The sequence below is a fragment of the Leptidea sinapis genome, chromosome 1 (genome assembly GCF_905404315.1).
Source record: "Leptidea sinapis chromosome 1, ilLepSina1.1, whole genome shotgun sequence".
In the NCBI taxonomy this organism is placed as follows: Eukaryota; Metazoa; Arthropoda; class Insecta; order Lepidoptera; family Pieridae; genus Leptidea; species Leptidea sinapis.
Window position 1 is genome coordinate 19,958,628 of NC_066265.1, and position 26,083 is coordinate 19,984,710.

Consider the following 26,083-nt stretch of genomic DNA (forward strand, 5'->3'; position numbering starts at 1 on the left):
TATTTATTTTTACTCCTTATTTTGACTCAAATATCGAAAAAGAACCCTTATTTTGAATCGAAAATACACCCGTCAAAATATCAGCTTAATACTTATATATAGTATCGCTTTTACACTTTTTCACAACGCACGACGGCATTTTTAAAATATTTAATTGAGACGCAAACTGATCTGTCACAGACGATGACAATTCTCATAATGGCCGCCTATCGGCCTGTATTAGTATAAGTGTGTGCGTGTATTTACACGTGGATCGGCTTGTTTTGGTACACTGTTATGTAAGGTGACACGGAGTCCTTATTTTTTTACTAGCCCGTGACATCAGTCATGAACTTTGAAGCGTAATGTGTAAAGCTTTTTTTTTGCGCCCAAACAAAGTGAAAGGGCTACTCTCCGGGATAACGACGGGAGGGGGGTGGTGAATGCTCATGTGGGACTCACGTAAAAACCTAGGTGCCTACCCACTAAACACCACCTGAAGTTGGCTTTGGGCAGGTGCCCTCTAAGCCTTCATCGAAGGCGACCTTCACTTGGGGAGAGAGAGGCGCAAGCGACGCTCGCATGGGCTACCCGCTGAGATATAGCACAGAAGGTGCTATCTAATTGGGACTAGTGATATCAGTAGGATGATTACGAACTAGAGGTGCATCTAAATGCGTCTGATTATCCCCGGATGCTAAGAGGCGATCCAGGTCAGAGGAGAGTTGGTTAGGAGGATCGGTGAGGGCGTGTCTGGGCCTCCTGACTTAATAACGTGAAGGAGGGCGGGGCGGTATAATCCGCTGCCTCCTTAATCAGGGGATTGGGGTGATTGTCTGAGGACTTAAAGAAAGTTTCAAGCACTTTAAGTGTTGTTGGATGGTGGGGAGCTCTAAGCCCCGGTGAAGATCTGCGTTCCTGACGCACCAGTGAGCATTGACAGCCTTACGGCAGAAAATGGATTGGACTGTTTAGAGTTTATTGATGTTGGGTTTCGCGTGAGCGAAAACTGGAGCGGCGTAAGTCATAACCGGTCGAATGCAAACCTTGTAGAGTGTTCGCTTGTTCCTAAAAGACATTTTTCTTTGCCTACCTAACAAACTGTTTAGGCGGTACAGTTAGAAGCGGGCGGTTCCGGTCACCTTCCGGACGTGAGGCCTGAAGGTGAGTTGGGAGTCGAGGGTCACACCCAAGTACTTGGCTGTGGACCTGAAGGGGATAGGGGAGCCTAATAGATGAATGAGTCGATCCTGGCAGAAAGGTCTGCGCTTTATATGAAAACGGACTGCGGAGCTTTTATCCGGGTTGACCTCAATACGCCCTTTCCTAAACCAGTCACCTAGCTCATTAACTGAGCGTTGGAGCCTGGACAGGACTGAAGATATCTGTTGGGACTGGACGTAGAGAGCGGTATCGTCGGCGAAGAGAGAGAGAGTTGGACTCCATTGCTAGGGATGGGAATATCGTTGGTATACGATATGTATAGAAGCGGTGAGAGCAGAAGAGAGAGGGTAAAGCTTCTATATTTAATGTATACATTTGAATATACTCATTACAGTTTTAGCATCAAAACCAGACGGAGATAATATCCGCATCATTATCTCCATAAGGATTACACGGAAAGAAAATTTGTAAAATAGGTAGCTAAACTTGTTTGATAATTTATATAGAATATTTACTTATTTAGTCATAAGTATGAACACGACAAATAAAGATATTGTGCATACGGCTCATTCCTCAAAACAAATTTTCAGCTTAGATTATCATGGATTATGTAGCAAGTAGCAGAATTACTTATTATTACTAATTATTCACTTCAGGTATAATACGAGTTGACGTAAAACTACTATTTTTTATAAGAGGTTGCTAACGGGCAAGAGGCTCACGGGATGGGGAGTGGTGAGGCAACCGCCAATGGACATCCGCAACATCAGGTGTCAAGTAATGCGTCTTCGGAAAAACAGCAGCCGATAATTGATTCCACAAAAGGGCTGTACGAGGCAAGAAATCTCTTGAAAAAACACGCTTTGTGGCAGGCCAGACATCAACTTGATGCGGATGATATCTAGCATTTTGACCGTTGCGGTTGAAGTCAGCCGCTGGTATCAACCCCGAACGACTCCTAGGAGCACTTTCCGTGATAAATGCGGTAGAACTACAGAGAGCATCAAGCTAATCGGAGATGACGTGATCGTCAATGATTCGAGCTGCTCTTCGTTGTATGCGGCCAATTGGAAGAAGCTGGTACTGGGAAGCCCGCCTAGAGGTGAGAAGAGCACTTCAAGTGAGGCTGAATTCACGCCTTATATAGTTGCAGGCGGTGGCTAGTAATGAAGTACTGTCTCGAAAATGGAACCGGCACTCGTCTACCAAATACTCACATACTTCTTCTTAATAAATTTTTGCTTGAGTCAGGATTTGGCTGGTTCTCCACGGTTGAGCTATTCGACGAACTTTTCCGAATGTACTTTTGTGCTGTGATGCACAGTAATGATCCGATTAAAAATCCATTCATTATTGTGTGCCGGTTGAGCATTGTAACGCAGCAGTAGACGTGTGTTTGCTGGTTTGCGTCACTCAATTTCACCTTTCCCATTTTTTTTTACTTTAACCATTTGGTCAAGTGTATAAATAGTTCTTTGTTAAACAAGTGAGCAAAGAACCATTTGGTCAAGTGTATAAATAGTTCTTTGTTAAACAAGTGAGCAAAGTTATTTTTTGCTGCGAGTGCTGACTTTAAATTCACGAATTGACGAAGTACTCTAGAATTGAATAGATTCTAATATAGAGTACTGAGGAAGTGAGTGATTTAAAGGCACGAGAAAAAAAAAATTTTCGCTCGTGTGAAACATACAACTTTTCACCCCGAATAGCGAGAAAAGTGTTATAGTTTTATTATAAATATCAAACCATCATAAAAAAATCAAAAGTTGAAAGTAAAATTACTGCAATTTTGCAGATTAAAAGTAACAGTTTTATTTGGAACTGTGACTCTCGTATTATTTACTTGGTTATTAGGTAAGATTTCTGTCTCTAGGGTTGTGCGTTGCGGATGGCATTCAAAAGAGCGTGGTGAAAGTGGACGACTTTCAATAACGTCTTCTTTCGAACACATATAAATTTTTGTGACAATGAGAAAATACGCTAGGCTAAAATGAGTTTCGGAACGCACCGGATTGCATTGTTTATTTTTTTAACGCGGAGTAATTCCCGTATGTATCGTCACGCGGAATTCGAAATTTAAAGCACTTTGCCTCTCGCTCGCAGCAAAAGCGTTTTTGCTGCGAGTTTTCACGTAGCAATAGCGCCCTTTTCGTACTGTAGCGGTGAACACAGTATTGTCACTCACACCGAAGCCTGTAGCTGACTCTGAAGTGTTTTGTGATGGATACCCTTCCATCCAGGGGGGAGGAGGAGAACAACAAGAACATCTAGTCGGCCCCAAATGTCAACCTCACCTGCACGCGGTACCTCCTGCTAGAGAAAGGACGAGGCTCTGGCGACCGACCTGTTGCGGGATAACCACTCATACCTTGCGGGGCAACCTAACAGAAGAGGCTTCAGCAGCCTTGGGATCCAAATAATCCTTAAAAGGACTGGTGCAGAAGGCAACGGGAAACCACTGCAACTTACTTTCCCAAGAAAGTCATAATGAAAGTACAATCAGAGAGATCACAAAAGCCATGCAATCCGCCTAGCAACCGGCGCCGCATTTCTTCCGGGGCAGGCGGTGGGAAAGATGCTACCCGCCTAGAGGCAGCAGGAGACCAGGCACCTCATGTAAATTCAGCTACTGGCATATCTGTTAAGCTGCGACAAATTCAAATGATAGGAACATGGAACGTGCGCGGCTTAGTTAGCCCCAGCAAGATCAACATCTTAGAAAGAGAGATCAACAGGTGCGGCCTCAATATCTGTGGACTTAGTGAAACCCATTGGAGACGTAACGGATACTTTCTCACTTAATTCCATGCCGTATACTTCTCTGGAAATCACAGCAGTAGCCAGAACGGTGTTGTTCTCTTAATACCCGCACACCAGAGAAACTGTGTGATCGGCTTTGAAGCAGTAAACGACCGGATTATTAGCGTGAAACTAAAAGCTTCACCAGTTAATCTGACCTTCGTGCAAATATATGCCCCCACCAGCACTGCTAGTGACGATATTATAGAGAGATTTTATTCTGAACTAGAGACCACCATTACAAAAGTCCCTAATAGAGAAACTCTGGTAGTACTAGGCGTCTTTAATGCTAAAATCAGAGCAAACTCTAACCATCTTAGCCGTTATCTTGGAGCACGCAACGAAAGAGGTGAACGTCTCATACAGTTTGCGACTGAATATGACACAGGTGATAGTAAATAGCCTTTTCCAACATCATCCACGTAGGCTATACACTTGGATATCACCAGACGGTAAATATTGCAATCAAATAGACTACATTTTGGTTCGATTGCGATGGAGAACATCTATCAGAAATGCTCATACTCTACCTGGTGCAGACTGTGGATCTGACCATCAACTACTGATCTCAAACTTTGAGCTAAAACTAAGAGCAGTTCGAAGTCTCGTAAAGCAGAGTAGAATCGAAGTAAAGGATAGCTCAACGTTTTACGCTGCAGCAAAACAGAACTGGGTAGAATGGGATAGTGCAAACTTAGTCGGGGAGACACCTGAAGTGCTGTGGGATCGAACTAAGATGCTGGTAACAGACTCCATTGCAGCCTCTTGATTACCGAATGTGGCACACAAACGACAATACTGGATGACAGATACCACCCTAGAACTGGTCGAACGGAGACGCGCAATAAAGGCAAAAGGGACAGAGGTTAGTGGCTTGAACAAACTATCGGCGCAAATACAATCAGGATGCAGGCGGGACCATAATGCCTATCTTCACAAACTATGTGAAGAAATCGATGCTCACGCTAACAGACATGAGTCCAGGGATCACTATCAAAAAATTCGATCCATCAGAATATCACTCACTTCCAAAACCTGAATCAGTCGCAAAAATTTCCCAATACTGAGCCCGGAACTGAAAACCTAGATACTTAAATCTGAAGTCAGCGCCGCCATAGAGCATCTCAAAAATGGGAAGGCTACCAAAAGAGATGCTATCCCGATCGAGACAAAATAAAATAATGTTACAAATTCTGAATGAACGACTGAAGACCTTCTTGCCCAAGGAGATAGCACAAAAACAGGCCGGATTTGTTAAGGGGAAGGGTACACGTGAGCAGATCCTAATTGTTCGCCAGATTATTGTGAAGGCACGAGAGTTCAACAAGCCAACTTACATATGCTTCGATGACTTCTCGAAGGCATTTGACTCTATAAAATGGCCTAAACTATGGAATGTTTTGCTAGAAATGGATACACCAAAACACTTAGTTCATCTTCTCAGACGCCTTTATGAAGATGGAACTGCATCGGTGCGAACGGATGATGTCCTGTTAAAAAACTTCCATCCCTGCGCAGGCGTTCGCCAATGATGCATAATATTACCGCTTCTGTTCAATGTTTACATAGAACTCATAATAAGATCTGGAAGACTGAACGGATAGTGTTACTATTGGCGGATACAAAATATGCTACGCCGATGATACTACTTTGTTTGCGACCAGTGTTAGTCATATGGAAGAGCTACTTCTCAAAATGGAGCGCGTGAGTCTAAAGTTTGGATTAAAGATTAACCGCAGTAAAACCAAGGTGATGATTGTGGATCGAATCAACAATAACTCACCCGACCTCACGCAGATTGGGAACTACAAAGTCGTGCAATCTTACGTATATCTTAATGCTTTAATCTCAAACAATGGAGGATGCGTAGATGAAGTAAAGCGCCGTATGGCGATAGCAAGAACTGAGAAAGACAAATTGAAAAAAATATGGAAGAACAGAAACATTACAAAAGCCACGAAAATCCGGCTCGTCCAAACACTTATTCGTCCCATATTTTTGTATGTTGCGACAAGCCGAGAAAAAGAAAATTGATGCTCTGGAGATGTGGTGCTGGAGGAAAATGCTAGGAGTTACATGGACCGAGTTTCGCACCAACGTCTCCATTCTCCAAGAACTTGGCATATAACAACGCCTTTCGGTGTTAATACAGAGTCGCATTCTTAAGTTCTTCGGACACGTCACCAGGCGCGAGAGTGAGTGCATTGTCGTTCAGGGCAAAGTGGAGGGCACTAGAGGGCGGGGACCGTCGCCCATGCGATGGACCGACCAAATTAAGTCCGCAGTGGGCGGTCCATTGAATGAATGCAACAGACTGTCGGCCAGCAGGGAAAAGTGGCGAAGTCTCGTGGGGCGCATCACATCTGCCCCAAAAGATTTCACTTAGTGATGACCACGACCGCTTTGTCAAGAGTGTAACGACGAAGAAGAAGAACCCTTCCATCATCGTTGAGAAAAAAATTTAAAAGAATTTAATCTTGACTGCTGCCTCTCAATATGTTCTTGATAAAGTTATGACATACATAACGGCACGTAAGTGAATTTGCTAGAAACTGTCATAACCATAATGCTACACCAGGAACAAACATAAAGCTAAGTCGAGTTAGTAAGTCTTTTGTGGGGCGTTGTTTATGTTTTTACAACAAGATCCCAGATAATGTATTAAAAACAAATATATTACGAAATTAAAAAGAATTGTTAAAAACCGTTTGTGAGGTAAAATAAGGTAACATAACTATAACATAAATGACTTTCTTTATGATACCACTGATTGGGAATAGAGCGACCGCCCACAGGCTATTAAATAGTAAATTTTATTGTACGATTTTACATTGTAACCATATTTTTATACACAATACACAGTCTTACTAGCCCAATAAGCGTTTATGTATATTATGCTAGTCTAAAAACGAGTAAACTGTTTTGGATGATGTATTGCATGTGATGTATAATGTTTATTTCATCACAATCAAAAACAGTTCACAAACAAAAAAGTAAGTTAACTGAAGTAAAACCCGTTACAATATAAACGCACTTCGCTAGAATTAGCTGAAATTTTTGAAAACTGCTGTTTGTAAATCTATGATTGGATGACTAGTATGACCAAATGACTGGTCCCATTTCTTCCTTGTATCTTCACTTATAATGAGTAATACAGGACTAGTAGAAAATGAAATGTGGTTCCGTCCAAAAATTCATAAAGCTGTGATTAACTTTCAGTACAACTGTTAGATTACCAAGTAAGCTAACTAAGCCTACCAGGGCGAAGTCTCGACCACTCCTTTATGATAAAATTGACCGAAAGTTGGTTTGGATTTCATTGGTTCTCTGATTTGAATAACTTAAAATGGCTACACCTACACCTACAGGTGTGTAACATTGATATTTGATAATTATTTTGTATGAAATATAAGAAACGCAAAAAACATAATTAAAAATAATCATACACCATTCGATTCTAATAAACGGTCTTATTAAAACCTTAGAGGTATAGGAAATCAACATAAACACATTGTATTTAAATTACTGAAAATAAATATTGAAATAAAAAAAAAACAGCTGTACTTCGGGATTGCCGACAGAAGTAAAAACTTGAATTAATTACGTTTAAATTTTTGGCTTGTCAGGAATAACAAAAATAATATATTAATTTTAACTGAGTACCTACATAAAAATTGAAATCTGATGCATTTTATTTAACATACAATAATCGTATCGGTACAGGACAGTGTCGCGAGTTAATTAGTTTTTCTCATCTCATGCCATACTCGTGTTACCTTATGTGTACCTATATAGGTACCTGTACATACACAGTAAATGTACATACTATACATAGAGGTTTTGGTAACAATGTCGTGAATTCCATCGTTTTCTGCCATTTCAAAAAATGTCCAACGCGTCTAAAAAAAACAAAGCGATGACGTGTCATAGGCTTAGTCGTGACTTTACCAGCTAAATTTACACAAAATAATTAAAGGAGAATGGCAGCAATAGACTCACATAACTTAAAAATAATTGAAGCATCATATCAGCAAGTTGATTTAAACTATAAGTTTATTCGATGTTCTTTTAAAATTATATAATTATTGCGATTCTAAGTGATGGGGGTAAAAGAAATAAAATATTAAAATTGGTTACAAAGTTGTCGTCCAAAAACGAAACGCTATGCCATAGAGATAGTGTTGAAATGTACAATTGACAATCCTTTTCGTTAAAAACCTCTTTTAAAGGGAAGATTCACTACCTTAACCTCTACCCACACGTCTTGACACAATTAATAATAATTATTATTTTTAGCCACTTTTTTAGACAAACTTACCATCTGATTTTTTATTACTTTTATCCCATTCTACAATTATTATAATTAATATTCCAACATGTACGCTATCTCTGTCAGTGGGTCCCAAAATACATGCAAGCTTGCCATTCTCCTTTAGTGGCTTTTAAAAATAATATGTTAAACTTAATAGTAAAATGTCACTCCTTGTCTTTTTCTTGTGTATTGAGATTTACAGTATCTCAATAAGCACTTGCGTGCTACAAACGCTTTGAATAGAGTAAGTTAATAAGTGAGTAGGCTAGAACTGGCTACAACTGGTGTTCCAAACATTAACCCCCTTATTCATAATAGTCTGCTAACTTAAGGCATTGCTAATTCTCACTCTGTCTTCTTCTATTGCCCTAAGTCAGAATAAGAAAAAAAACTCCTTAGCGGCTGTTTTAAGTTAGCGGACCATTATGAATAAGGGGGTAAAGAATTAACGTCTCTCTAGTACCTAGTAGATACACAATAAATCATCCCCTTCCATCAAATCACATACTCAGAAATATATATAAATCGTGTCATCGCGTTGTTTTTTTTAGACGCGTTAGACATTTTTTGAAATAGCAGAAAACTGTATAGTAAATGTATAGTATGTACATTTACTGTGTATGTACAGGTACCTACATAGGTACACATAAGGTAACACATACATGTTGGCATGAGATGAGAAAAACTAATTAACTCGCGACACTGTCCTGTACCGATACGATTATTGTATGTTAAATAAAATGCATCAGATTTCAATTTTTATGTAGGTACTCAGTTAAAATTAATATATTATTTTTGTTATTCCTGACAAGCCAAAAATTTAAACGTAATTAATTCAAGTTTTTACTTCTGTCGGCAATCCCGAAGTACAGCTGTTTTTTTTTATTTCAATATTTATTTTCAGTAATTTAAATACAATGTGTTTATGTTGATTTCCTATACCTCTAAGGTTTTAATAAGACCGTTTATTAGAATCGAATGGTGTATGATTATTTTAATTATGTTTTTTGCGTTTCTTATATTTCATACAAAATAATTATCAAATATCAATGTTACACCTCTAGGTGTGCCATTTTAAGTTATTCAAATCAGAGGACCAATGAAATCCAAATCAACTTTCGGTAAATTTTATCATAAAGGAGTGGTCGAGATTTCGCCCTGGTAGACTTAGTTAGCTTACTTGGTAATCTAACAGTTGAACTGAAAGTTAATCACAGCTTTATGAATTTTTGTACGGAACCACATTTCATTTTCTACTAGTCCTGTATTACTCATTATAAGTGAAGATACAAGGAAGAAATGGGACCAGTCATTTGGTCATACTAGTCATCCAATCATAGATTTACAAACAGCAGTTTTCAAAAATTTCAGCTAATTCTAGCGAAATGCGTTTATATTGTAACGGGTTTTACTTCAGTTAACTTACTTTTTTGTTTGTGAACTGTTTTTGATTGTGATGAAACAAACATTAAACGGGTCAACTAAATATCACGGGAAGTCTGCTACAATACATCATGCATAACAGTTTACTCGTTTTTAGACTAGCATAATATTATATATATATTGTATATAATTGGGCGTTTTGGACAACAGTAGGCAGATTTAGAAGAAATTTTTGCATGAGATGTTTATTCATGTATACTTAGCACAAGTACAACATGTATAAATTGCCCTTTTAAAATATTTTTGAATGTACAGAGAGAACATGTTCCTTTTTTTATAATGTGTATCAATGTGTAGATACGATATAATTACTACGAAAAAGTTGAATTCAAATTACAACAGAAAGTCCAATTTTCAAAATGAAAGTCTAAATTTTTAGCACATTAATTTTATATTAAATTATTTTTCAAGCTGTTTTTGTTTACATAAACAAAATATTTTCCCTGTATAAAAATAATTTACTCAGATCCTACTAGGAAAGAATTGTAAATCATACAAAAATTTTCAACGAAACTAAAAACGTCAACACTGTAAGTCTATTATTGTCTTGGAATCGTCATCCATCAATCACCTGGTTCGAGTGAGATATTGTTAGTTGTGGGCGTCGTACCTGATGCGCAGGCGTCGCGTCTCGACCGCCAACTATCTGCCGCGGACATCAGTTTGTGTTTCGCGCTCGTTTCGAATGCAGCGCCCGTGTTTGTTTTGAGATGCCGTTGTTTTCGGAACATATCTCCAACATGTATTATACACCCACGTACACCAGCCTCCCTTACAGTTATAGTTCACCTTACGGAAGTTCTTATAGTGCTTCGTATTTGAATCCTGGTGGAAATTACAGTAGTCATTCATCAATAGGTGGATATTCCAGGACACCGATATCGTCGAGATGGATTGGTGGGAGGTCATACGCGCCTATGTTGAGTACTATATCAGAAAAAGGTACAAGTAGCCCAGTTAGAATAAGTAGTCCTAGAAGAATACCGGTCACAACTAGAAGCTATACGACAAGTTATTATCCAACCACTCGGCCTATAAACATTAACACAGCGGATATCGATGTTTCAAGTGACAGATATCGTAACAAATTACAAAGTTCAAGTAGTCCAAGAAGTGTTTCTAAACGAAGTCCATCTATTGAAAGAGAAATTAACTCCAGCACGTCACAAGTTACTGATAAACCAAAAACTGGCGTGGATACATCGCCTGGAAAACAACGCTCAACCATAAAACGCGATAGACCTGTTGTAAGATTACACACCGTAAAAAGAAAAGATAGAGACTCACCTCGAAAGCCGGTAGATGCATCGCCGCTCTCTCAATATAATTCATTCACATCCGATGATAAAACAAAAGAAATTGAAAAGTCAGAAGCTGTCAAATGGAGGGAGCGATTAGCCGAAGACTTAGAATACAAAGATAAGAAAGAAAAGAAGTCAATTGCAGAAAAGTTAGTAGAAAAATTTACGCTTAAGGTAGATATTGATACAGAAACTAATAACAATGAAGTTATAAATACCGTTACAGAGCCCACAAATACAGAATGTAAAAAACAACCTGCCGCTATATCTAGTCGACGTTTTTCAATGGAGATGTTAGCTGAACAATCTACATTGCTTGATTCCCTAATAAGGAGAGAGAATTTAAGTACTGCTTCATTAGATTTAAGTAAGATTGGAACTGAAAAAGAAAATCTGGGTGAAAATGATATTAAAAAAAGAAAATTTGTACAAACCAATCCTATTACAACAACAAAGTCTGATCACTCATTGAATTGTAGAAGCGACATTTCAAAAAAATTAAAAAATTCAATAAATAAAAAAAGTTTAAGAAAATCTTCATCAGGCGATAGTATATGTAAATTTAATATATCATCTGAAATAATTAAAAATTTGAAAAGTGACAATTTACCAACAATTGACGAAAAAGTGTTACGTAATAAAAACAATAATCAAGAATCAAAAGACAAAACTATACAAAAACAAAGAATAACATCAAGCGTTGACGTTTCCAGTCCATTAAAATTTATTGTTGAGAATGTAACAGTAGAAGAAAAACCATTACAAAGAAAAAAAGACATAGTATACAGTAGTGTTATAGAAGAAAGTTATGCACCAAATAATTGTTCAGAAGTCATAAAAAGTGAACCGATAGAAATCATTAAACTGAAAATCAAGCCAAAGCCTGAAGAGATTGAAAATATAAAAACTCTCGAGTCACCAGAGCCAGAAGATGGCAACTTTTGGAACAAAATTGGCAAAAGAGAGACTGTGTATTTAATGCAAAGAAAACAAGAAATAGATAAGAAAATGGAGAAAAACAAACGCTTAGTATTTTGGTTTCCCGATGTTGAAGATACGAAATTAGAAAGTGATCAAGAACAAAAAGATACCTCTAATATAAATATTCAAAAGGAAATCGATAATTTATCTATTCAATTTAAGGATGTTGTGGAAAGGGATAAAAGTAAAGAAGATGCTCAATCTTTAAGCTTTTTAGTTGATCCTGTCAATAAGACACTGGATGAAATAACTTTATCTGACGAAGTTAGAGAAGATAAAAATGTTAAACTCAATAAAGATAAAAACACACAGGCAGGCGCTGATGTTGCATTCGATATTGACTCAGTAAGTAATACAAATAACTTGGTGGTTTCAAATATAAACAAACAGGTAAAAATGGAAATAAAAAATGGAGAAGCTCTAGAATTATTGCCTAATGATTTTGAAAATAAAATACTTAATAAAATTCCTGAATTAGTCGACATAAATACAAAAGCAGATACATTACATAATACTAAGCCTAAATCTGTTCAAAAAATACGGAAAAGCAAAGAAAAGTTAAGTGGAAATAGTTTAAAATGTAAGTATTCTGACAAAAATAGTTCTAAGTCAAAAGAAGTCCTCAAGAATGAAGAAACAAATCCCAATGATTCTAATAAAGATTACTTAAGCACTCAAAAAAACATCCTATTGTCAGAAACAATTGTAAAACCTAAAGATACAATCAAAGGAGAAAAGCAAATGGTCAATGTTGTAGAGACATCGGATGATTTTGGAAAATCGAAACCAGTAGTTATTGTCAACTTAGATATAACGCAATCCAATGCTATACTATCAGAAAAAACGGAAGACAACAGAAACTGTCCAAAATCTTCAAATAAGAAGAATGTTTTACATCGCAATTCAAAACGAGTCAGTGTTAAGAAACCGGTAGAAGACATGAATTTATTATTAACTAACAAAAGACTTGTGAAAGATGTACGGGCTCCAGTACCTCTTATAGCAACTCCACGTCCACTTCAAAAAAAGAATGTACAAGTTATCCGTTCGTCTAGTTCATCAGAATCATCGTCTTCAGATGAATCTTCAGAAGAAGAAGAGTCCAGCGAAAGTTCAAATGAATATTACGAAACTGAAAATAATCTCGATGGGAGAACTTCCACGGGTTCCAATGACTCTGGATTTGATTCATCAGCTCCAGTCTCACCGTCGGGATTTAGTTACGTTAAGAAAGGTAAAGGCATAATAAGATTACGACTCACAAAACTGTAAATAATAACGCATGTCAGCTTATGCATGGCCTTACCCCTAGTTACTTACAAGAAACGAAGAAGTTCTCCTCTTTGAGTCCCAAAATAACCTTGTTTGTTATAGACTGTGATGTAAACTGTCACCGAAAATGCGAAAAATTAACAGCAAACTTGTGTGGAGTAAATCAGCGATTATTAGTGGAGGCTCTGGGATCGCGTACAGCTTCAAAACGAGGTATGTTTGTTTTATTTCAAAACTCATTCTTATAATTATTATATATTAGATTATAAAATCGAAATACAAAAAATTTTGTTCTGTACTTATGTAATCATATTTACAATCAATATAATTACTCTGGTAAATTTTACGAACTGAGCGACTCTACCGATACATAGCTGCCCATGTCAACTCAGTCTGATTCAACAATATAAACACAATGCTAAATTCGCATAAAGAAGTCCACTTAAAAAAATAATTAAACTTAACTAGTTTCAGTTACTTATCTGCAAGCCTGCTAACATAACTTTATAATAAGATTGATAATTGTGATTATTATCCTATAGCTGCTATTGCAAGATTGTTTTTATCTGGCCAGTGCTCCACCATGGCTGGGTTCATATCGTGCCATATATTTGGATAAAAGCCAACATTCGCTCACCTGTACACAAATTTAAATTGCTTTGTACAGGAGTAAATTGCGGTGTTAAGGTACAATGTGATCATAAAACACAATAAATGTTTTGTTTTTTATTTATTTAGAAGTTTGAAAACCGTTATTGTGACAATAGATATATTGTAACTGCTTATTTTATAACAGCACAAATACGAGATGTGCTAAATAAAACTGAATCGTCATAAATTATGCTCAAAGAAATTAAGATTTTATATTTTTTTTGGCTAATCTTCAAATAAAGCATATCTCTTTATTCTTAGCATTATTTTCTATTTTGTATTTTAACTCATTGGCATAACGTATTATTTTACTACGATTTGGACAAGTCAGTTGCCATGAATTCATTCATATAATTCAGATAAAGAATCACGGGAATGTAAAAAATTGTCATTTACTGAATAGTTTCAATGATAGTATATTTTTTGTTGTAATTAAAGAATAGGATTTAGATGATCGCTAGTGTAAAGCAAATCTTAAACAATGTCCAGGTGCTGATCACCCGAGTACATCCTCTGGGACCGCTAATGCGCAGTCCAACACGTACATCGTTGAACAAGAGTTGGGTGAGAACAGTTTTAAAACAAAACGAAATAATACCCAAACTGTACTCTTCACACAATTTTATATTAACGTTTTTTATTGCTTTTGGTACCGCTATTTAACTACCACTCTACAGCTACTCGTATCTCATTTTTACACTAACTTTGTTTCTCAAGGGCACGTCTCGCTCGCAAAGTATGACGAGGTAAGTAATTTGGAAACTTAATTGTAAATATTTATTTATGTATAAAAATATCGTGTCACGTTGTTTGTCCGCAAAGATTTGCAAAAATATTGAAGAAATTGATTTGAACCTTTATACACTGTGCTTAGTTGGGTCAAAATTGGGAGATAATAATATGGTTGTTTCTATTTCGAATCATGACTCCAAATTATTGATTTCATAATTCCATTTTAGTGTTAAAATATTTTCATACAAGGAATTTTTGGTAATTTGTTCAAGTCAACTGTTTTGCTGTGACACGATTTCGAAAAAACAAAAGAGAACAATATTGTCAAAATTGAAATACATATTAAAAATCCAATTGTTTTAGTTTTTCATATTTGGTGTAACAACTTGTGAGTTCTATTAAACATTGGAGGGGGCAAACAGGCAAATAGCGCCCACCTAGTGAAAACCAGCAGCCCTGAGCCCATAGACATTGAATTTCATGTAAATACAATGTTAAAAGAAACAATGATAATCCAGAATTACATCTTGATATCGCTGTATTTATTACTACTTTAATTTAATTAATTTTGACGCTAACGATGACTTTTGATAAACACATTTTTTTGTTATGGACAGGCCAGCATCTGTCGGGTCACCGTAGTATACATAATATATAACACCAATTTTAGATCTTAAGTACAATTTCCTGGCATTTCATGACACAATTGGCAAAAAACCGAACTGTTTTTCCACCAATACTAATAATAGCCATGCTGAAACTGATTCAGTACTTTCTCTCAAATCGCTAACGATGCCCTGATTTTCATTCCGCGTTCCAGCAGATTGTGATGTAACTTATTTATTTTTGAGTTTATTAGTTTGTGTGCTCCCAAATTGTTAACACGTCATATACTTACCTTTTGAATTTGCTTTGTTCTCATTCGTGTTCTGTAGATGTTTCCGCGAAAATAAATCTTAATTCTCTTGTTATTTCAGATCAATTTTGGTTGAACTTTGTTTGACTGCGCTTGTCTAGTAATTATTTAAATTTACGATTGGGCTCTTATGATGTTTCATGAATATTTATTGTATTTCAATTTAGTTTTTTTGTTGTTCCTTCCCCGTCACTAACATTAATAGACTTCTTTCATATTACTTATTAGATTTAGAACAGTATAGGTATCTGAACATTTTTATTTGAACTTATAAAACTTAAAACGTAAACTTTGCAACATATAAAACTAGCTGTGCGTCGCGATTTAATCTGCATAAATTTTTTTTGTATTATACTTATTATGGCTAATGTATGAGAAATAAGCATGTGTTAACCTGGACTTTTATAGATGTAGGTGCTATGGATCAAAATATTTGTGGAACATTGCATTTACGTATGTGAAATCGCCAACTTACGCGAATAAGGCAAACTAATTTCCTGCAGACTTGCTTAACATAAATCAGTATTTAAGGCTTATTTGAGAGGCGTAGCCTAATGCTTATATTTCTCATGGTCCTCATGAATGTGACTACAGTAAAAGCTCCTTATTTGCACTTTCTTCATGTGCGTTTTCACTATTCACGGATATAAAAAATGCGACCCAATTCCTGTATTCGCGGCTAAAGATTTCTTAATTGGCGGATACAATCGATACATCGGTACATAGTAATAAAAAGGATTCCAATAGGTATCCAACCCCTTGTAAACTCGTGATCAATTGGACTAGTAAAAAAGTAAAAAATTACGAAATTCATTAAACCATTACCTAGCTTGAAGATAATAATTAATTAATATGGTCAATAACTTCATTAATTATTTGATTTTTATATTATAATTCTAATTTTATACTATAATTCCTCATAAATTACCATTCCATATTTACATATACCCCGAGATAAAAGAGCTTTTACTGTATCTAAAAGAACTATTCACACCGACCGGTAGATCGATGGACAAGAGCATTCAAACAAACAAAAAACAACTGCATCCAATATATATATGGCAGCAAAATTCTAGCTACTTGAAAGACACGTAAGCTACATTTGGAACTTCTTTTTAAAATATACACCAGATGTTCTGAGAATCATTCATTGTATTCAACTAGTTCGCCAATTTTCTTCTGGTGCAGAGTGATGAAGCTGCCAGCAATTACAATAATACTAACATTTATAATCTCTACATCTTTAAAACTGAAATCTACTAGTTAATAACTATATTTTTCTATTTCCTGTAACTGATATCATCTTAAAACATCTAAAATTAGTGCTTTATTGCAGACATGTATTTTAGAGATTATTAAATTGAATTAGTTTATTTAATTCATTATTTTTTTGGTCTTTATAAAAAAATAAGTGCGAGACGGACTCGCGCAAATCGGGTTCCGTACCGTTATGTATAAAAACATCATCCATAAAAATCACGTTTGTCGTATGGGAGCCCCCTTAAATATTTCTGTTTATTAGTATTTGTTGTACCAGTGGCGACAGAAATACATCATATGTGAAAATTTCATTTGTCTATCACAGTAAGTGTGAGATACAGCCTAGTGACAGACGGACTGACAGACAGCTCCGTTTTTACCCTTTGGGTACGGCCGCGGCACCCTAACAACAACAGATACTTACTGCCCTATGAAAATGAGCCAGTAACTCCTGGAAACAAAGGAGCAGTTAGCTTCCGTTAATATTTAACAGTACTGTCTACCCGAATCTGTTAGTTTGTAAAAGTTAATATTTTGACATTACATTTTGTCGCTGATCTCATTTTTATTTCAAACAAAAGAATGACCTTGATATTCAGACCGAGCTGAATATTTTTGGCGGAGCGCGTGATTCTCCCGACGTATAATATAATAGTGGCACGTTAATCGTATTATGAGAGTAGTTATAATCACATAAACTTACTACAACGTAGAATGTACGTAACGACATGTTAATGAGATGGCGCGTAGTAAATAATATGCTCAGTGCATTAAACTTGTCAACACCTGGAGCTGCATTTTATTGTATAATTACTACTAGTACTCTTTATTCTGTTATAGTATTATTATATTGCTATCTATTCCAGGTTTTAATATTTTATATCAACGTTCAAGCGTAATTTTCCTCATAAATTATTAAAAGTTGCTCGTCCTTAAATGCTCTGAAGTAAACGCCTAAAATACGACAAATTTACAAAGTTTTAATAGCCTTAAAGGTAATTTCAATTTCAAAATTCCATAAGGAATCAAGACCTGATTATTTTAAATTAAATTAAAACATTCATGATGATTCATGGTGATAGCCTAGAGGCTATGCCCCTCAGCAGCCATAACCGTGTAGTGTTGTTTAATATAGGTATTGTAGTCAGTCTGAAATCATACTAAATATCATATTTTTTAATAATTTGATTTCGTACTCGTAGAGGAAAATATATTATGAAATGTACGTATGTAATATACCTGTACGAGTTTATTAGGTTAGGTTAGTGCCAAATTACATCTGCATCCGTTTCCGAAAGAAAAATTCACATTAATAAAATTATCTGTAAATATACCTAATAAGGATGTAAGATAAGAAACACTACGACCTTTGCATGTTTTGTGTGATCCTTTTAGTCTACAATGTGAATGTACCTATTATTTTAAGTTATTTTTAGCCTTGTTAATTATACCTAAAGTAAAAATGAAAGTGTTCAAAAAATTCCAGTAAACTATGTAGATAATTCTCTCAATAATTGATTTAAAAAAAACATTTTTAACTGCATAGTCCAAAAAACGGTAGTGTCGTCATCCTCGTAGGTAGAACTGGTCCCCCGCCTAACCCACCACGTACCAATGTATTGTCGGTTTTCAGATTCATAATATGTACTTAAACACGATTATCCGATTTCTTATAAGGCCGTTAGGTTGTGATTTATCTGGTTTACCAGAGAGTATGAGCCGTGATGATCAGGAACCCTCAGATGACCCGTATGCTCGTTTGTCCTCTAACAAAAATTCATATAAAAACATCTCAGCTGGAACCAAAAAGCGACATTGAACTAATTCTGTATTTCAAATTTGCAGAACAATCGACCGCGTATGAAATATTCCGAAAGACTGGAAGATTTACACCACCTGCTAGAACTATTCCTCGCTTCAGAAAATATACTATTGATGACTTCCAATTTATCAAAGTTTTGGGCAAAGGCAGTTTTGGCAAGGTAAGTCGTACAACTTTATTATACCTACATACCTATAGGTGCCTAATTAATTGCTTAACTAAATTAAAACAAATATAAAATAGTAAAAAAATTACATAAAATAAGAAACTCCGATCTTTTTGTGTCCAAGAAGTGTCATTATTACCATAGCTACAGCAGGATAGCGCATCTGCACGTTGGCTGTACTCTGACCATACTAAACACAAACACCTATATCTACGAGTGTTTATCCTAATTCCTAAATGTATAACTGTATACTTTTGTTCATCTCATAGAGAGTTATTTTGGTTAGTGTAAATATTATTAAGAGATAATTTCAAACTCTATCATAATATATAATTTATTGCTATTCGTTAATAAGAAGTAAGTACGTCATAAGAAGCGAATATTAGTTCATGATTTATAGCCAATCGAACAGATCTTTATATTATTTTGTAAGAAGAACTGTGTTTTAAGGTCTCGTACATACTACGATGCTTGTCTGTCATACACATTACATACTATTATACAATATGGTTCGCACCTTAGTATTATTTTAATTGGAATATTGGCGTTAAACATTGTAACTGAATTTTCTAAATGCTTTTAGTCCTACTTCGTCATCTTCAGTTGCGTTCCGTTTCTAGTAACCATTCTTTGGCTTGGACCCACTGCTGCTCATAGCGTGTTCTTATAGCTTTTTTTCTTTTCCTTACTTAATATTTTTATGATATGACAATCACGCAAATTTCCTACATACTATTTTGAACTACATTTCATTGAAAATTTCTGAGGTCTTTATTAATTTTTGTGTCTAGTCTGACCATAAGTTCTGTATTCTATGTATGTATTCTTTTATGGCATTAGGTCATAAAAGAATAAATTTTATTTGTATTTATTTATTTATTCAAGTCTCAGCAATATATAAAAAATAATTATATTCGATATGACTACCTTTGGGTATGCAGGTGTTTACACTTTCTTGTCACGAATCTATGGATTAAGTCACTGTTTGGTCCAAAGATTTCTTAAGCGACTCAATGTCGGCGTGACGCAATAATTTGTAGCTTGGGTAGTTTGTCCCATGTCATCAGGTGCAGCAAAATCTTGCTGGAAAGTCCAGGGTACAGTTTTAAAACGCTTATTGTAAAGATCAAGACGATCTGAGACAGTATCTTGATCTACTTGAGCATTTTGATCGACTAAATCTCTTGAACTGTAGGGATTTATTTATTGCATGTTCTGTATATACACGATAAGCACCTAGCTTCCGGTCTTCTTTGATGATATGCGAAAAGTCTTTGAGAGAATCATATAAGTATTTCTCGCGACCATTTTTTGTAATAGGTTTTAGGTGAATTTTGGTTTTAATAGCATTAACAGCTTTAGTTGTAAAGGACTCGCACTCTTTTGTGGTCTCGATGATGTTCGACAGAGGATGTATTGGTGGTATATCTATTGATAGTAGGTACGTTGTACGAACATAGCTTTTGCAAGGTCTTGAAGATTACCGACGCACGGCCCCAATACCACTAGTGCAAGGCAATCACTGCAATTCTGTTTACTTTTATACCCCTTATAATTCTAGTGATTTTATATTAATCTCGACAGAAGTATCTATGTGATATGGCGGGAAATTATCGAACTTTCTGACAGAATAAACAATCCGTTCCAAATTTGATTTAAAAAAATTGAAGTTTTAATGTTGTAATAATATTTCTGGCCAAACAAGTTATATGAATGTATGTATATCATTCAGATGTCTTATACACAGAGACCTTTGCACGTGAGAATTGATTGATATACGCAAGTATTGTTCAGTTAGAGGGTTGACCTAATTGCTGCTTTTAGACGACTGCCAGCTATTATTAGCACTTAAATAGAACGCAAGAAAAATATCAACAAAAATTATTTCTGTTAAATTTGAAATAGGACACGATGCATTTATTATAAAGTGTTTAAACGCGGAAACATTTGTACCTATATTCAATGTGACGTTAGTAAACTTATATCAGACAAAAATAAATGTGTATGTTGAACATATTCTGGAGCATTATGTTCGCTTTTTTTTAAATAGGAAGCATCATGCTATACAAAATGTTTCCTTGACAAAGTCGAACAATTAAATTTCATATTTACGACACACGGCATGTAGACTAAAAATAAATACATGTCATTGGTATTTGCCAAAAAATTGTTTTCATTTTATTTTTCTGCTGGATTTAGCACTGTTTTCCTTTAGTAATATTTTTTACAGATAAATTATGATACTTTTAATGCTACTGTGACACGGGTTACACAAGATGTCATTTTTTATTGTTATTAGGAGAACAAATGAGCATACGCATTCGAAATTGTACTTTTATAGCACAACAGGAATCACAGGAGCGTTACAAGATTTTAGGGATGTGTACCAACCTGTAAACATCACACATGGAATGCAGTCTCTGCAATATTATCAACGGCTTGACAATTCATGATGGAGATATCAACATGTTATCACTGATAAACAAAAGAAATAGTTTGGGAGACAGCATGTAGCCTTGGGGAATTCCAGTGTGAGCGAAATCCCTAAGTTCGATCGATAAAGTACCCAGTCAATGGAGCACACGCAAAAAATCTCGGAAAGCCTAAAGAATGTATGTTTCGGGAGAAGTTCCTTGTCCTATACTCGGCCAAAGGTTTTTCAATATATCCAGATTAAATGCCGCGCCTTGTCGATGATTGCAGTCGTAAGATATATGTAGACGATCGCCCGCCGATCAAATGAGTGCTGGAATAAATACTGAATAAGCACCGGAGTTAACTCAGGCGCTCACTTAATATAATTATATTATATAATATTATATTGGCACATTTTTAATCAAATTCTTACTTTAAATTAATCAAACACAATCTTGTGATTACTGGTATTACTGGAGAGTATGGGTTGCAAAAAAAAACAAATCACCTTGCGCCACACTAGTCTTAGGTATAACAGATGTAAGACAACGAATATGTTTAATATGATATATATGTCTACTTAAAACAAACATATCTATTCATCATATAAATATACCCAAAACAAATAATGATATGATGATGATATAACAAGCTGCAGGTTAGAAGGGCCCTGGCGCTGATCTCATATCTGTTCAAAGTTTTGAGAAGTCGAATGCATAATTCAGACATATTGGGTAGACTATAATATGGTTCTTCTGGTTAGCCACCAACTTGTTAAGCCAGGCATGACTGATGACGCGCGCACCTACTTATTAAGACAGGCATGACTGATGACGCGCGCACCAACTTATTAAGCCAGGCATGACTGATGACGCGCGTACCGACTTATTAAGACAGGCATGACTGATGACGCGCGTACCGACTTATTAAGACAGTCATGACTGATGACGCGCGCACCAACTTATTAAGCCAGGCATGACTGATGACGCGCGTACCGACTTATTAAGCCAGGCATGACTGATGACGCGCGTACCGACTTATTAAGACAGGCATGACTGATATCGCGCGCACTGACTTATTAAGCTAGGCATGACTGATGACGCGCGCACCGACTTATTAAGCTAGGCATGACTGATGACGCGCGCACCGACTTATTAAGCTAGGCATGACTGATGACGCGCGCACCGACTTATTAAGCTAGGCATAACTGATGACGCGCGCACCGACTTATTAAGCTAGGCATGACTGATGACGCGCGCACCGACTTATTAAGCTAGGCATGAATGATGACGCGCGCACCGACTTATTAAGCTAGGCATGACTGATGACGCGCGCACCGACTTATTAAGCTAGGCATGACTGATGACGCGCGCACTAACTTATTAAGCTAGGCATGACTGATGACGCGCGCACTGACTTATTAAGCTAGGCATGACTGATGACGCGCGCACCGACTTATTAAGCTAGGCATGACTGATGACGCGCGCACCGACATATTAAGACAGGCATGACTGATGACGCGCGCACCGACTTATTAAGCTAGGCATGACTGATGACGCGCGCACTGACTTATTAAGCTAGGCATGACTGATGACGCGCGCACCGACTTATTAAGCTAGGCATGACTGATGACGCGCGCACTGACTTATTAAGCTAGGCATGACTGATGACGCGCGCACCGACTTATTAAGCTAGGCATGACTGATGACGCGCGCACCGACATATTAAGACAGGCATGACTGATGACGCGCGCACCGACTTATTAAGCTAGGCATGACTGATGACGCGCGCACTGACTTATTAAGCTAGGCATGACTGATGACGCGCGCACCGACTTATTAAGCTAGGCATGACTGATGACGCGCGCACTGACTTATTAAGCTAGGCATGACTGATGACGCGCGCACTGACATATTAAGCTAGGCATGACTGATGACGCGCGCACTGACTTATTAAGCTAGGCATGACTGATGACGCGCGCACTGACTTATTAAGCTAGGCATGACTGATGACGCGCGCACCGACTTATTAAGCTAGGCATGACTGATGACGCGCGCACTGACTTATTAAGCTATGCATGACTGATGACGCGCGCACCGACTTATTAAGACAGGCATGACTGATGACGCGCGCACCAACTTATTAAGACAGGCATGACTGATGACGCGCGCACCAACTTATTAAGCTAGGCATGACTGATGACGCGCGCACTGACTTATTAAGCTATGCATGACTGATGACGCGCGCACCGACTTATTAAGACAGGCATGACTGATGACGCGCGCACCTCTTTTTCTTAATGAAATAGCTTTTCAGACCGATCTGTTTTGTTGCACTCAGGCTGAATTCATGAGAGTTGCACTATTTATAATAATGTGTTATAATATTAAGATTATGTACATATCTTCAATATTATACCTCTACCGCATATTAGGATGTCTTGTTATTATTATTATGTAAATTTCAACAATTTAGTGTGAATCTCTTTATAAAAATACTTATAAAAAGATGGGTCAGAGAGGCGTGGCTGTTTACAGCTCACTTTTACGATCTTCACAGTATTATCTACCTGAATTAACACAAATAGAACTAAAACTGTGTCACTGCCCCTCTTGCAACGGAATAATAATAAAACTATGTAGGTATTTCGAAATTGAGTGTTTTAACATCAACACTTAAAGATCAAAGTTCAAAGAAGCAGTCTGATGGAAAACTGTGTACCGGCTCAGACGTAGTAAAGCCCAAATGGTCTTAAGATATCAGTGATATCCTCACAACAGAAAAAAAAACAACGAAAAAGATGGGAAAAAAATAATTATCGCTTTATTCATTTAAGTTCATTCAATAAGAAAGAAATAACGTCCTGATAGTTTTTAACTATAATAAGTGCATACTTGAAAAATTGTAATAGGTAGGTACCTACCACTTCAATTGAAATAATTTTTTGATGTAATAAACGCATTGAGTTTATCATTAGCTACTCTTTTCAAGATCCAATATTAAATTATGTCGTTTACCGATTTGGCAATCACGCACGTAACCACGTTTAATAAATCAAACCTTTCTACGTCATATTAAATCACGGCTCTACATAAACTACTCGTTAGACGTTTTCAGTTCTTGTGATCTAATTTTATTGAAAGTTTATTTTCTTTGTACTTTTGACGAGTGTATTGGCGTAGCGATTTGGGTTTTGAGTATAATTGACTTACGGTTAGTGGATATTGAAATGTCGTGGAATGTTTTAGAAGTAAAACACAATGGTAAATAACCACAGTTTTCAAAATTATAATGATCGCGAAAGAGGACAGCATTAAACTCTAGAGTCCACTGTGATCGAAGTTACAATGAACTGATGATCGGACTGAGTACCATCGCTATACTTGATAATACTAATAAAATAATAATATAAGCCCTTATTCAGATCATACAGTTAGTTACCTTTATTATTTTACATAAATTATAGTATATTGTGTTACATACATCGCCAACTGCATCTGTTTGTCCTGATTTGACAAAGACTTCTTCCATACAGTTTTATTTTTGGTTTTTTTTATATGAGAGGGGGCAAACGGGCAAGAGGCTCACGGGATGGGGAGAGGTGAGGCAACCGCCCATGGACATCCCCAACAACAGGTGTGTCAAGAAATGCGTTGCCGGCCTTTAAGGTGGGAGTATGCTTTTTTCTTGAAGGTCCCTAAGTCGTATCTGTTCGGGAAGACCGCTGCCGGTAGTTGATTCCACAAAGTGGCTGTGCGAGGCAAGAAATTTCGGACAAAACGCGCGGTTGTGGAATGCCAGACGTCTACGTGATGCGGATGGTACTTTGCACGTAATGTCCGGTGGTGGAATTCGGCCGCTGGAATCAATTGATCGTCGATCATTCGAGCCGCTCTTCGTTGTATACGGTCAAATGGAAGAAGCGCCTTATAAAGTTGCAGGCGATGACTTTTAGTGAAGTACTGTCTCGCCTTACTAAGTACACCAAGTTTTGAGGCCAGTTTGGCCTTCTCTTCCGAGTGACCACGGAACTTAACGTCGCTCGATATATCGACGCCAAGTATGCCAATACAGGCTGTGGCAGTTAGAGGAGTGTTCTCGAATCGAGGGGATACGACAAAGGGAGACTTTTTAGTGGTGAACGCACAAATTTGTGTCTTCTTGGGGTTGAATTGGACTAAATTTTGTCGGCTCCATTCCGAGACTTTGCAAAGCAAAGCCCTGTGCTGTCGTCCGCATAGCAATGAATATTGCTGATTTGCAGCATATCATTGATGTGCAGAAGAAACAGCGGTTTTAAGTCGGAGCATGCACCGTTGATAACAACCTTGATGCTCCGATCAGCCAAAAAGCTAGTGACCCATTTGCACAACTTCTCAGGAAGCCCATAGGATGGCAGTTTCGCTATAAGCGCTTTATGCTACACCCGATCGAAGGCCTTCGCTATGTCCAAACTCACCGCCAACGCCTCTCCCTTCGACTCAAACGCTTGCGCCCATTTATGGGTGAGGTATGCAATAAGATCACCAGCTGAGCGACCCTTACGGAAACCGTACTGGCAGTCGCTGATCAGCTGGTGCCCCTCTAGATATCCCAAGAGGTGGCAGTTGATAATCGACTCCATTACTTTGGAGAAAATGGAGGTAATGAGAGAGGTAAATGGGGCGGTAGTTGGACGGATCTGAGCGTAAACTTTTCTTAGGGATCGGGTGCACTAAAGCCGCCTTCCATAATTTCGGGACTACGCCTGATGAGTAGGAGAGCCGGACAAGACGGGTTAGGACCGGTGCCAGTTCCGGAGCACATGTCCGCAGCACTATCGGGGGAATGCCATCGGGCCCGCTCGATTTGTGAATGTCCAAGGTGAGAA

The 26,083-nt window shown here is 37.2% G+C and overlaps 1 protein-coding gene across 5 annotated transcripts in view; it reads left to right on the forward strand.

Moving 5' to 3' along the window:
- The window catches only part of LOC126967638 (putative protein kinase C delta type homolog), a 63,994-nt gene that overhangs the window by 24,138 nt on the left and 13,773 nt on the right, over window positions 1-26,083 (forward strand). Inside the window, exons 1-4 of one of the 5 annotated variants that reach the window (XM_050812208.1) lie at window positions 10,354-13,213; window positions 13,354-13,464; window positions 14,392-14,466; window positions 18,656-18,792. In XM_050812208.1, the coding sequence (XP_050668165.1) occupies window positions 10,408-13,213; window positions 13,354-13,464; window positions 14,392-14,466; window positions 18,656-18,792 (3,129 nt within the window). In that variant the 5' untranslated portion in view covers window positions 10,354-10,407. Of the gene's footprint in view, window positions 1-10,353; window positions 13,214-13,353; window positions 13,465-14,391; window positions 14,467-18,655; window positions 18,793-26,083 lie in introns of those variants that run through there. The other 4 variants (XM_050812234.1, XM_050812216.1, XM_050812225.1 and 1 more) reach the window with 4 other exon arrangements.